General features: G+C 42.5%; 3 protein-coding genes across 3 annotated transcripts in view; 2 read left to right on the forward strand and 1 right to left on the reverse strand.

Annotated features, from left to right (window-relative positions):
• Nucleotides 1–6,328, forward strand: part of LOC106812381 (cytoplasmic FMR1-interacting protein 1-like) — a 40,182-nt gene extending 33,854 nt beyond the window's left edge. Inside the window, 1 exon segment of the mRNA XM_014816252.1 lies at nucleotides 4,999–6,328. Within this exon segment, the coding sequence (XP_014671738.1) occupies nucleotides 4,999–5,172 (174 nt within the window). The 3' untranslated portion in view covers nucleotides 5,173–6,328.
• Nucleotides 6,329–7,174: 846 nt separating this feature from the next.
• LOC106812659 (WD repeat-containing protein 55-like) lies at nucleotides 7,175–12,303 on the reverse strand. Its single transcript, XM_014816586.1, has 8 exons — nucleotides 12,215–12,303; nucleotides 10,316–10,487; nucleotides 9,620–9,808; nucleotides 9,249–9,321; nucleotides 8,836–8,942; nucleotides 8,399–8,498; nucleotides 7,992–8,161; nucleotides 7,175–7,694 (listed from the first exon to the last, which is right to left on the reverse strand). The coding sequence occupies exons 2-8, from the start codon at nucleotides 10,462–10,464 to the stop codon at nucleotides 7,424–7,426; spliced, it is 1,059 nt and encodes a 352-aa protein (XP_014672072.1). The 5' UTR covers nucleotides 10,465–10,487; nucleotides 12,215–12,303; the 3' UTR covers nucleotides 7,175–7,423.
• The window catches only part of LOC106812390 (post-GPI attachment to proteins factor 2-like), a 5,917-nt gene continuing 4,153 nt past the window's right edge, over nucleotides 11,403–13,166 (forward strand). Inside the window, exons 1-3 of the mRNA XM_014816263.1 lie at nucleotides 11,403–11,487; nucleotides 12,401–12,441; nucleotides 12,757–12,792. Coding sequence (XP_014671749.1) covers nucleotides 11,403–11,487; nucleotides 12,401–12,441; nucleotides 12,757–12,792 — 162 coding nt within the window. The remainder of the gene's footprint in view (nucleotides 11,488–12,400; nucleotides 12,442–12,756; nucleotides 12,793–13,166) is intronic.

Raw genomic sequence — 13,166 nt, forward strand, 5'->3', positions numbered from 1 at the left:
TGTTTTATTCTGTCTCTACTCTCTCTCTCTCTTTCTCTCTCTCTCTCTCTCTCTCTCTCTCTCTCTCTCTCTCTCTCTCTCTTTCTCTCTCGCTCCTCTCTCTCTCTCTCTCTCTCCTCTCTCATCTCCTTTCTCTCTCAGATCTCTCTCTCTCTCTCTTCTCTCTCTCTCTCTCTCTCTCTCTCTCTCTCTCCTCTCTCTCTCTCTTCTCTTCTCTCCTGGCTGTCTCTCTCTCTCTCTCTCCATCTCTCTCTCTCTCTCTCTCTCTCTCTCTCTCGTTCTCTTCTCTCTCTCTCTCTCTCCTCTCTCTCTCTCTCTCTCTCTCTCTCTCTCCTCTCTCTCTCTCCTCTGCTGCTCTCTTCTTCTCTCTCTCTATTCTCTCTCTCTCTCTCTCTCTCTTCTCTCTCTCGTCTCGTCTCTCTCTCTCTCTCTCTCTCTCTCGTTCTCTCTCTCCTCTCTCTCTCTCTTTCTCTCTCTCTCTCTCTCTCTCTCTCTCTCTCTCTCTCTCTCTCTCTCTCTCTCTCTCTCTCTCTCTCCTGCTCTCTCTCACTCTCTCTCTATCTCTGCCCCACGTCAGTAGAAGGAAACCATCTAGGTGTTGGCATTTCCTCTCTCTGTCTCCCTCCCTCTCTCTCTCTCCGCCACACGTCAGTAGAAGGAGCCGATGTATGCGACGGCGGCAGTGTCGTCTCCGTACGGCAGCGACATCGCGCGCCAGTAGTCGCGGTTGTAGCAGACGACGTCACCGGCGCGCAGCACGAGCTGCAGTGTCCTGCACGCGTGCTCGCACGCCGCGCACGGAAGCAGCGCGACGCGGCGCTCCCCGGCCAGCTGCGCGAGCCACGCGTTGCTGAACTCCGGCCGCGGCAGCTCGTACGCGTCGCCGCGGCGACCGTCGACGACGACAAACTTCTCGAGCGACACCTCGGTCGCGTTCGGCACAAAGTAGAATCGCGGGAGTCGCGAGCGCAGCGCCCGCGTCGCCCCGACGCTGCGCAGCCGCCACTCGGCGTGCAGGCCCGCGGGCACGCCGGCGCCCCCTGTCCGCAGGAGGAGGTCGTCGACGGTCGCGACGGCGGCGGGGTCCGACGAGGAGAAGTGCGCGGTGCCACGGGCGAGCGCGTCGTGGTGCTCGCGGTAGAGGGCGCCGAGGTCGTCGACGGATACGGCGCCGGCGAGCGCGTCCTGCATGACGAAGGGGGCGCCACGCTGCGCGTACAGCTGCGTGAAGTTCGTGAAGCCGGTGAGGTCGAGCACCTGCAGCGCCCCCTGGCAGGGCCAGCAGTCGACGGGCGGCTCGCGCAGCAGCGGGTTGTCGAGCAGGCAGCGGCGGTCGTAGAGCGCGCTGACAGAGGGCGCCGCGCGCACGAGCGGCAGCGCGAGTAGCCGCAGCCGCCGCATGACGGGGTAGGCGACGCCGCGCGCGTGACGCGACACGAGGCGCTGGCCCGTCTCCGTCCCGCAGATGACGATCGCCGCGGTGATGATGACAGCGACGCACAGCGCCGCGAGCGTGCCCCACCGGCGCCCCCTACGCCCGCGCGCGTCGTCGGTGCGTTCGGCGAGCGCGGCGTCGACGCACCGGTTTATCTCGTCGTCGGTGAGACCCCACGACGTGCCGAGGTCACGAAGGTCGCGCGCTTGCCGTGCCGCTTCCTCGTACAGCCGCGCGCGCGTGTCCGTCGCCATGTTTGGTATGTCGGCACGACGACGGTGTCTGTGGCACCTGCCCCTAGGAGCGGGTATCCAACGGCTGTGTCTCCGTTAATTTATTCTTTCCGAGCGTGTTCATAGTCAATGCGATGTATTCGTATGCGACGTGGGCAGACAGCTGGCTTCGTGTCCTAGTTGCGAACTTCCTGCGTAGTCGTCTGCAAAACAAACGTTCATTATCGTTATGACTTCCATGTGGACAACAGTTTTGTTTGTTTGTTTTTATTCGTGGCCTGCAGTGGTGAGTCTAGGCCCTTGTCAAAATTGTATATTCATTATTGTGCTCTGGCCACCAGCAGTTTCTCGTGGTATCCTTCATTACATGGTAATGTTATAACAAATATAGGGCCGAGATTTGGAATAGAAGAAAAATAACAAAGACAGAAAAACTCGAAAAGCAGGTGTTGCCCTAGCTGTGCAGCTTTTCACAAGTTGAGAAAGATAGATGTAGTCATATCTATCTCTATGTAATGCTACCTGAATTTATCCTGAGAGTAGTGATCTGATGTGGAAAATGTGTGGGAACCATATAACATGATTTCACGCGTGTAAACATGTGAGTGACAGAATTCGTCCTGTAATCTGCACGTAGAAACTCCGGCATTATAGTAAGCCTACATTATACATGTAACCACATCTAGTGATCCTGCGTGTTTGTTCGGTTTGATCCGGATCCTAATCCGGATTATAAATTGCTGGCCCTGCTGAGGCAAGGGAGGTTCGAAGAGGATTCAATATGACGGCATGCAACTCAGCCAATCACTCCTTCTTGTTAGTTACGAACCATTCTGGGCTCAATCCTAGTTTAGCACATATTCGGACAATATATACCGGGGTCCCAACCTAGTACCCCCCCCCCTCCTATTAATTGAGCAACCATTATGTGATAAGTCACAGCGACAGGGGATCTATGTATTGGAGGCGAGTTTGCATTTGTTTGGGCAGATCAGGGTCAAGTGATCATGATCAGATAGATGTGTCCCAAGCAAACATGTTTTTGTTGTTTTTGTTCTCCTTTCTTTATCAGTCGCTATCAGTTTCTGTTCTCTATCTTTCTGTGAGTTTATGCACAGTGGCATTATTAGCCTGACGAGGCTGTGCGACTGATTGTCTATACAAAGTGATGCTGAGAGGGTCTATGTCCCCCAGGGTACTGCCGGAACGTACCCTGGTACTATCTAATATGCCGGACCGTACCTCGCCTACTCCACTAACGAGTGTAGGGAGTCGTCTACGCCTATTCCCTAACCCTAACCCTAACCCTAACCATATCAGATAGTTACCAGGGTACGTTCCGGTATACCGGACCGTACCCAGGGTACGTCCCGGCAGTTTCACACACACAAAAAACCGCGATGCTAATCGCGATGGAAATACCGAGATAATTGTGTCGTTGTTCACACAGGCGGAAATATCTCGCTAATCGCCGAGCGGGATAATTCTATTAATTGAACTGCGCATGCTCACTGCCGGATGTTGATACGATCGCTTGGAATGATGGGATAGAAAATACCGGGATTATTTGCGTGAGCGTTCACACACACGCCGCGGTGCAATTAATCGCGCTAATTCCAAATAATCGCAGTCAAAAGTGCGATTTGCAGCACGATGCTGATCGTGATACTTAGTGAGATTTTTGCGTTCATACTTGTAAAAATCTCGGTATTTCGATCGCGATGCAAAAACCGAGATTTTGCATCCATCTAATTCCCGCCAGTGTGAACGCGCCTATTGAGTCATAGACCCTATGAGCCAAAGTGATACAAGTAGATAGTACAAAGTATACAAAGTGTTGTAGTATACAAACAAAGTATACAAGTATACAAAGTATACAAACAGTTGTAATACAAAGTGATTAGCAAGACCGTTTATTGGAGCTACAGTGGCATGTGAGGTGAGGAATGTGTGCCAGCGGAGCATTTGAACAGCATTTGCGTGGCATTTTAGGCAATAAGAGAGTACATAGACATTCTTTAAGACATTGGGTAGTAAATACTGTTTGTGTGTATTTAGGAATCATTTAGTTATTGAAACGGCACAAGTGCCGGTGGCTGCCAGCATAGCCTACTGCTATTATCTATCGCTGTAGCTAGGGGTACGGCCACAGGCACTTGAAGCGTATCAACTGTAAACACACGCCGCCGCCATTGCGCGTACACTTACACATAAATATATAGTACCTATATATAACCTATATATAAGTATAACCTATATATTTATGTGTCAGTGTACGCGCAATGGCGGCGGCGTGTGTTTACAGTTGATACGCTTCAAGTGCCTGTGGGTACGGCAGCCGTATCTTAATGTGTCGAGGCTGGAGGTACGGCAGTCCAAAAAGGGGCTTCAACGAACGACGGCTGCCGTACCTCCAGCCACTGCGATTATCCTATTCTCCTTGAAGTTGAACCCTCTATGCTGCCAGTAACGTACTTCTGCCAGTAACGTACTTCTGCTACAGTGCACGTAATTTCGTGTTAACGTACTACTTTCAGTCCACTGCATTAGTCATAAGCGTTACAATACATTATGTGGTATACGCTAAACTCATCCTTTACTATACCTTTCGCTCACGAATTCGCACGATCCATCTCACAAAGGCAACAACTTTAGAGGAACGGCCAAGCCATTGAAATTGGTGGTGCAGCTTATGCGTACAGTATCGTTCACGGGGCGCGGAAAGGGGTATTCATTCACGCATTAGACCAGACTCAACCAACCGTGAATTCTCGTGACCTCGTTTTGTGCACTGCCTGCCCTCTATTGGGAGATAAATTTATAAATGTGAAACACAGGCAGGCAAGAGCAAGGGATAGCTATCATACATTTATACTTTTACATTGCTGTTACACGTCGTGTACTTGCGTATTGTATGAGCATTACATATTCACTTATTACATGTACGCTTCTACTTTTCGCTCTTCTGTACGCTTGTAGTTACAGAGCCTTATGTTAATATAAATGTACACATTTTTATTGTGTGTATGGATAATCATCTTATTACAGGCATAGGTGACGGTGTGGCTATTATGAAAACTAATGAGAGACATCATTTATTATTATTGGATTTTTGCATATATTTCTTATCATACCTGTAGTTGGTATGTACGTATTGTGTGTGAATGTCTCATGATAACATATCGTTATTTGCCCACCTCGTTTGCATAGACTCTATTCAGTACGAAGGCATTGATGATTTTGTAGAAGTAGAAGGAACACCTAGTGCGACTACAACCCCCAGAGACAGATCTAAAAATCAAAACATTGATATACATACTTCCATTTCAGTCTCTGAAGAGGATGGTGGACAGAGTTCGCAAGTTCCAGGTGCTAAACAGCCAGATTTTCGGCATACTGACCAAGTATCTGAAGTCGAGTGATGCGGACAATCTCCCTGTAGAGCATGTCCGTTGTTTCCAGCCGCCGATTCATCAGAGTCAGGCCCAACAGCATGGTGTCTAACCGGCCCAACAGCATGGTGTCTAGCCCTGCACATGCTAGTATTGCACGACTCGATCGAACAGCAAAGAATGTTAGGCTAGTACTTGAGTTATTCCCTTTCTTCTTATTTTTCTGGATTAGTATTATTGCACTTGTTAAAGCTGCTAGGGCCATATTTTCAGCCTAGCCTAATAATCTTTTGTAAAACCGTGCAGAGATGAAGAGATGTGACATTTTGAGCTGTTCAACTCGCTTGTGACTGTAACTCTTGTGCGGACCTGTTATTGTGGAAGTAATGACAATAGTACAAACCACAGAATCGAAGCACTGTTATTTAGAATGTAGGTTAAAGTAAAGTGTGCTGGATACATGTCTACTATTACCTGGCAGTTCTTTTATTCGTGTCTACTATACAGTTTTACGTTACATGTACAGTTACATCTATTGCCACTAGAATATGAAACAGGGACAAATAAAAAACCATATAGTTTGATGTGGGTCTTCTCAGACTACTTGTTCACATGATTTTCCAATGAGCAAGGTGATATGTTGATTGATGTTTCATAAGCAATGACTAGTTTTCTAGTGTGTTTCAGTGATTTCGCACAGATCAAATTTTGTTCTTGTGTTTGCACTTGATATAAGCAGTCACCCATTTACGTCGTAAATTGCTTCCCCATACCTATGAACATTGGTAGCAGTTGAATTAGATATATGGTAACCTTGGGGGCCTGTGGAGCCATGTATAGTACTCACGTGTATAATAATGACAAATTTTAGACTGTGCACATGTCAACAAATGAAGGTCATAATACAAGTTGTCCAGTTGTTTTCGAGTAAGACTATCATTGTTATTTTTTGCTGAGGGGGGATCTAAACGTCTTTGTACTTTCGAAGTGTATTGAAAATGCATTAGCGAAATTCGCAAGTATTCAATTGAAAGGTCTCAATTTTATACGAATTATATAATTCATGTGACGTAATATTTTATATTTAACATATCTGCTATAGATATTTGGTATTAAAACGTAATAGCTTTGCTATTAGAAACCAATTATGTTTCAAAATGTTTAATTGTCTGTCATTGTATAATGCTATGGTTATGATCATGTAGTCACAATTTTTCCATTGTGTTGTTCTAATAAACATAAAAAAATAATTCATACATACCAATTAATTGCATCTTTCTATTTAAATATATAGATAGATATGAGCAAGAGCGTATAAAGAAGGAGAGCGTACAACGGTGAAATGCTGAAACCATGTTGCAGTATTAGTCGAATTAATAAACTTTCCCCGTTTTATTTTGTCGATTCCTTGCGGTATTATTGATCAGCTGTCCTACCTTGTTAATATAAAACAAACCGCATGTCACTACGATGCCCCTACGCTGAGATAATGAGCGGTGAAAAGCTGGTATTTTCGCCAAAAACCGACTCGAGATCACTGTTTACTGTGACTGTCTCGCTTTGAGATAACTTCGGGAAACCTTGCGCGTTTCCGTCAATGATTGACAAATGGAATGAACGACGTCTGTTATTGATTGCCATAGTGATGACCCCCACCTGTGCCCACCTCATGCTGGATGTATAGTAAACTCAACTCTGTAGTACTGATGTGAGTCAGCGCTACCATGGCGCTACACAGCGGCGACTGGAAGCAATACACTGGGCACAAAGCGAGAGAGGGTCGCATTAAACAGTGATCTCGTCGGTTTTCGGCGAAAATACCAGATTTTCACCGCTCATTATCTCAGCGTAGGAGCATCGTAGGGACAAGCGGTTTGTTTTATATTAGCAAGGTAGGACAGCTGTTCAATAATACTGCAACGAATCATCAAAATAAAACGGGCAAAGTTTCTTAATTCGACTAATACTGCAACATGGTTTCAGCATTTCACCGTTGTACGCTCTCCTTCTTTATACGCTCTTGATATGAGTATACCATCTATAAATATATGCTGTCTCATTTGCTTATGAGATGCAATGTAAACAGATATCAAATATGGTAACATGCTGAAAAGTAATGCTTTTAGAAAGAAATTTAATATATGAAATACATAATATTGGGGAAATTCATTCGTGCAGCAATATAGCTCAGAATCAAAACATTATTTAAAATCGTAATAAAATATTTTATATCGTATATTGTAGCATTTTACAATGACGTTATTGACATACAATGGTTACAGTGGTATTATTGTCATTGCATAACTGCATATGTACAAAATTGGACTGAACAGAATCGAGAGACGCCAGAAACAATATGAATGTTACTCGTCGTCAGCTTTGTCGTCCATTAATCCTGCAAAGAAGTCGCTACCTGCACCTTGAAGGTTTTTCAACTTCTGCCCTTTCCTTGCCTTTTTTGTGTGGTCAACGGTCTCGCTCCTAATGTGCTCCGTGTCCCAGAACTTTATTTTTTCGTCGTGTCCACAGCTGGCAATCATTGAGCCATCTCTGGACAACCGTATGTGGTCTATAGGAAAATCTTCATGCTCACCAACTACACCCAGCATTCTGTTGGGCATTACATGCACTCCCCTGGAAGAGCATTACACGGTTATCAAACACCTCTTAATAGTGCTAAGTCTTGCTTTAGAATTTTCATCGTTTTTTATTTGTTGCAGAAAATGTCAATGGCTTTTAATTTCGTTCATGGGATTAATAAATGCAAAAATCTTGGCGATTCATCACACAAACTATTTTAATAACTGTAAACAAATTTGGTTGATCTCTTGGAAACAGTAATGTAACATTGCATGTGCTCAAATGAAACAATTCAACAGTAGTACGTTATTACATTGAGTTATTACATCACAAACAATACAAAGTTCTTACCTTACTTTGCCATCCATAGAACCTGTACAGATTATGTTGTCTGTGATGGGACATATTGTGTCTATTGAGTCTGGATGTCCAGGAAATCTATCAGAGATGTTTCCCCACTCTCCCCAATTAAAGAAGTTCAGTACACCTTCCCCATTCCCACACACAACTTTCTTTCCTTTCTGAAAATGAAAATATGCGAACAGTTCATTTTCTCACTTAACACATTCCTACTGCATATAGTAACAAAACATGTTTAGTACAACCGAATAGAAAGCCTGTTATATACCTATTAACTACAGTTTACAAGCCAAAGTGTATAGAGTGTATACCATTATAATATCATCAGGTATCATATATATTGTAATCAAAGACAATACACAGAACCATTGTTATAGTAGGGTATAGGAAGGACTCACATCAACTATTGCTACAGAGAGAAACTCAGAGTCCATTAACTCTGACTGTAAAATCATCTTCTTGCTTCTTACGCTGTATGCCGTCAAGGTGCCTTCACCACTGCAAAAAGCACAACAAATTACTGAAGCAGTTAGCCTCTCGGAAACCGTTTACGAATATTAAATTATTAAATATAATATTCTGCAAATCAGTGACCAAATTATTACGTGAGATCCATTATTTAAACAGGACCCTCTTATGTATTCCCAAAGCTGTGACACTTCTTCTGGATAGTTTATTATAATGTAAAACCAGTTGCTTATACCGTTCATTGGAAAACTATAGGGGAACCTCATTACTATAATACATGGATATTTACTATACAAATTCCAAATAGAAACTTTCATGTTGTATCATATCTCTTGCACACTAGTCTTCACACTGCATGCATCATTACCTTGTGGCAACCAAAGTTCTTTTATTGCTATCAATGGCCATATCGCTAATGAACTCCTCTGATTCTTTCCACTCTACTATTGGTGTCCACCGCCGGTAGTCCCACACCTAAAATTTACAATCAATATAATTATACTATGGTGTATTTCCATTAAGCATTTGGCAAGAAATTGTATACCATCTGCACTGCTACCAGTGCTACAGTTACAATTACGATAGTACTTAATTAACAAAACAGATAATGATTTAAATAACAATCCACTTCATTGCCAATGAAGCACGAACCTTTTGTAATTACGCACCAATATCAATGACATATAGTTGGGATAACTATACACTGAATCTTATATTACATTTTTTATTTCTTTGAGATTAGTTTAAAATGACATTTCAGCTTCTGAGTTTGGATTTTACCTTGAGATTTCCATCATCATCACCTGTAGCCAGTAAGTAGTCATCTATAACAGCCATGCTGTACACAGGAGCACTGCAACAAACAAACCACACACACAAACATTTAGACAGCAAGCAGAAAGAAATACAAACTTATGTCAGCTATCATCATTGACCTACCTAAAGCTTTCTTAGCTAACCACATAAACTGCATGTACCAACTACTATTAATGATACTGTGCAAAAAGATTTCATTTAAGAAATAGACTCCCAGGGTCCAGTTTTCAATTGCAAGATGTATGTCTGTGTTCACAGACATATGCATAATTCTTCATGTTTATTACCAACAACTAATATTTAAGCCTGACTTTGATTGAGGTACATGTTCATACTTGTGTGCATTTTTTTGTCTATGTGTTACAGTGCCAGTTTCCATATCAACACTGCATATAGATTTGTCCTTCGCTGTGGTGAAAAGCTGACTGCTATCACGAGAAAACTTGACACATCTACAGGCTTTCTTGTGGTGTGTGAACGTCATCAACTGGTTATTGCCTTCCTTGCTCCTCGAAAACGAGCGTCTGAAAAAAACAATAGTTCCTTTCAATAACTGTTAAAAATGTGAAAATAACTCACAATGCAAACCAATCGTACACTCTATCACTATTCATTATACTTCTTCCAAGTTCCACACCTCATCACTATTCTCATTTAGGACTGACTTCAAGTCATTAATAGCAGTAGTATATGGTCAATGGCTTCTGAACGATTTTGTTCTGCAGTCACAATGCAAACTTCACCAGGCTTTTATCCAGGTTTATGAAGAATTGCCCAGCCTACAGATATTGGTTGAAATGTACTATACGATATGGCGAATGTAATATATCGCTTTGATAACACTTAGAGAAACCATCTTTGTAGTTTAATACATTATATGTATCAACACTTCAAGAATAAAAAAGTTTTGTTCAAGAATAAATTGTTGACCAACTTTAGCAGCTGATATGCACTGAGTGGGATTGTATTGTACTGCCACCTAGTGGAGAATAAGCCCATATTTGATTACACTTGAAAATGGAAAAACTTACACAGCTATATCACCCTCAATTAGACCAGCAGCAAGAATGTCTTTTTCTGTGTGAAAACTAAAGTCCACCACAATACTATCAAACGTGGCCTCTGGAGGAACAGTAAAGTTCTTTTCCGGTCCACTCTCTTCCCCAACTGCATTGGCCATTGTTCTTTAATTTGACTTCAAATCTGTAAATAGAATACGATGGTATAAAATATTTAAACATACAAAATGTTAAAAGAATAATAGGTACATTGATTATGCAATGTTGACAAATGCTAGAGTAACTGGCACCTTGTGTAGTTAATAAGTACATTACCTTATAGCCAAACGCGTATTAGTTTGTCGAATATCAGTGCTGGTTACTAAGAAATGTCTAATTGAAATCCGCAGTCCAAAAATCAGTTGTTTACAGTTTCAAACCGCTGTCGGCAAAGCGGGTGTGATACAGATTTATAGTGCACCGGACATTTTCGCACGCATGCTCGACCGTATGCAATGCTATCATCAGTGATTTAGTAAACATGGATGCTCGTGATAAGGAACTTTTTGTCAGGGCTGTCCACGTGCGTCTGTGATTAGTATGTGTGTTTTACTGTATTTCCATGTTTAGTCCGTGGCCGTGGTTACACGGTTACACCGCTGACACCTCTGTTTCATCTGGCGTCCAAAACATACGGGCCGCACAAATGTTTACATCATCGCTTGACTCCTGGACGACATTGATGGCACGTAAATGATACGTTGATACATATCAATAACCGATTTCAAGTCTTGTTTGAAATGTAACCAGCAGTAATATTAGACAAACTAATACGCGTTTGGCTATAAGGTAATGCACTTATTAACTACACAAGGTGCCAGTTAATCTAGCATTCGTCAACATTGTATAATCAATGGACCTATTATTCCTTTAATATGTTAACATGTTTTCACAAGTTTTTCAAAAACTCAATTACTTCAGCAGTTAGTATTAGCAAGATTAACTTGCATATCTTACTGCATGTATAAAAGACATTCTAGCCATTGAATTCTTACATTTCACACTTGAACGTAATTTGACTCGTCTAACCGCAGAGCAACTATCAGCATGCATGGTCATGATGCACTTATTTTACAGCCATTATACTGGAGAAATAAAGGTGGAGGCAGAAGAGAACAAGATGCATGGATTTGCAGAAAATGTAGGTTGGGGGAGGCATGTTCAACCTCAAATACTGTTGTCTGCCAATTGATCAACAATTTTTTTTCTGAGAGCTTTTGTAGGTGCCACCAACAGTTGTGAGATTTCTTTGTAATATTAACATTTTGGTGTCAATGCCAATGGTATAAATTTGTTCCATGTACGTATCCAAATTCAGTAAGATAGCGAAAGTCCTGTCACTGGACTAGACATTTCAGTACGGAATTATGTACGCTCATATCACATGCAGTCTTACAAGTTACATCTCAATCATTCCCTGATCCCACGCCGTGTAACTAGTCGGAGAGCCTGGTCGGTTTAACTACAACACTGACCGTAGTAGTAGTAGTAGTAGTACTACTAGTAGTAGTAGTAGTAGTAGTAGTAGTAGTAGTAGTAGTAGTAGTAGTAGTAGTAGTAGTAGTAGTAGTAGTACTACTAGTAGTAGTAGTAGTAGGCCTATACTACCACTACCAGTATTAGTAGTAGTATAGTACCAAGTACTACTACTACTGAGTACTAGGCCCTATCAGACAGTAGCCGTAGGCCTATCACTCATTCACTGTTACTGTATCACTGTGACTATCACTATGGTTCAAGGAATGAATAGAGAACATGGGTCCCATTGAGACCTATGTCATTGCCACTGAAAAGGCTTACAAACACAGCTACAATGAGTTCGACGTCTATATAAATAATTAAAAATGTAATTCAATTGTAACAAATGCTTACAAAGACAAGTGTAGAAATTGGTCCTTGCTAATCATAAATCGACAGAAACGATGGAAATCCATGCACAGCCATGCTGACAATCGGAAAACCCATTCGACTCTTCCCGTCATGCCTAGAAAACAGTTCTGCGCTATTCTCTGAATCTATTCTCTGAATGGTCCGAGGGTACCCGAATGCCATGCTGAGACAACACTGATTTTCATTGGATAGCAAGGAAATTACGTCATGTGTGTAGTAATGTATAATATATAGAGGGCGACACCTTATTACTTTCTCAATGTTTTTATTTGCTCCGCTAATACTAATATTCGATATTATCTCGTTTCTATGTAAAACTGAAAGCTGGGAAACTGACAGCGATTAACATGACTGAACAGCCACAAACAATACGTTCGGGCACGATTGCGAATCACATCAAAATGCTCGATGGATCTCGACCTGGTGTTATGGTCGGGATGAATTTCAGGACCCTGGTTCTGAGAACTGTTTCTTTACCATTGTCGTCATTGTTATTCTGCTTTCTATATTCAATGATATTTCAGTATAAGGATGTCGTAGACGTCGAGTCATGCAAAGGTGTAAGTATGAGTTGCCTGATTGTAATTAAACAACGTGTACTTTAGTCTTACGTTATACCCACTTACGCTCATAGGGTCTATGTCCCCCTAGATACAGTAATGTAACCCAAACCCAAGAGGATAGGGTTACAAAGCCTCCCTATCCTTTTGTGCGGAGGAATGCCCGAGTGAATCACTCGGGCCGGTTTGCTGGTGCGTTTTCAGAGACTAGAACTTCCAAACTGGGTTTATTCTCAACACGAACCTTTCTCCGCTATCTGGAAACTTACTATATATCGCAATACTCTGTATTAAACTAATATAACCTGTTACAAAAATTCGAAGTGACGAGCGGCGAATATACTGAGCGCCATTTCTGTTGACCTGTGACGTAC

The sequence above is a fragment of the Priapulus caudatus genome, unplaced genomic scaffold (genome assembly GCF_000485595.1).
Source record: "Priapulus caudatus unplaced genomic scaffold, Priapulus_caudatus-5.0.1 Scaffold21, whole genome shotgun sequence".
In the NCBI taxonomy this organism is placed as follows: domain Eukaryota; kingdom Metazoa; phylum Priapulida; class Priapulimorpha; order Priapulimorphida; family Priapulidae; genus Priapulus; species Priapulus caudatus.

Bases quoted from the DNA above. Each gene is read 5' to 3' on its own strand.
- LOC106812659 (XM_014816586.1), bottom strand. From the start codon at position 10,464: ATGGCCAATGCAGTTGGGGAAGAGAGTGGACCGGAAAAGAACTTTACT. The intron at 9,809-10,315 runs GTAAGTTTTTCC...TGTTTTTTTCAG, and splicing joins ATTGAGGGTGATATAGCTGT to ACGCTCGTTTTCGAGGAGCA. The intron at 9,322-9,619 runs GTATGAACATGT...TGTTTGTTGCAG, and splicing joins AGACAAAAAAATGCACACAA to TGCTCCTGTGTACAGCATGG.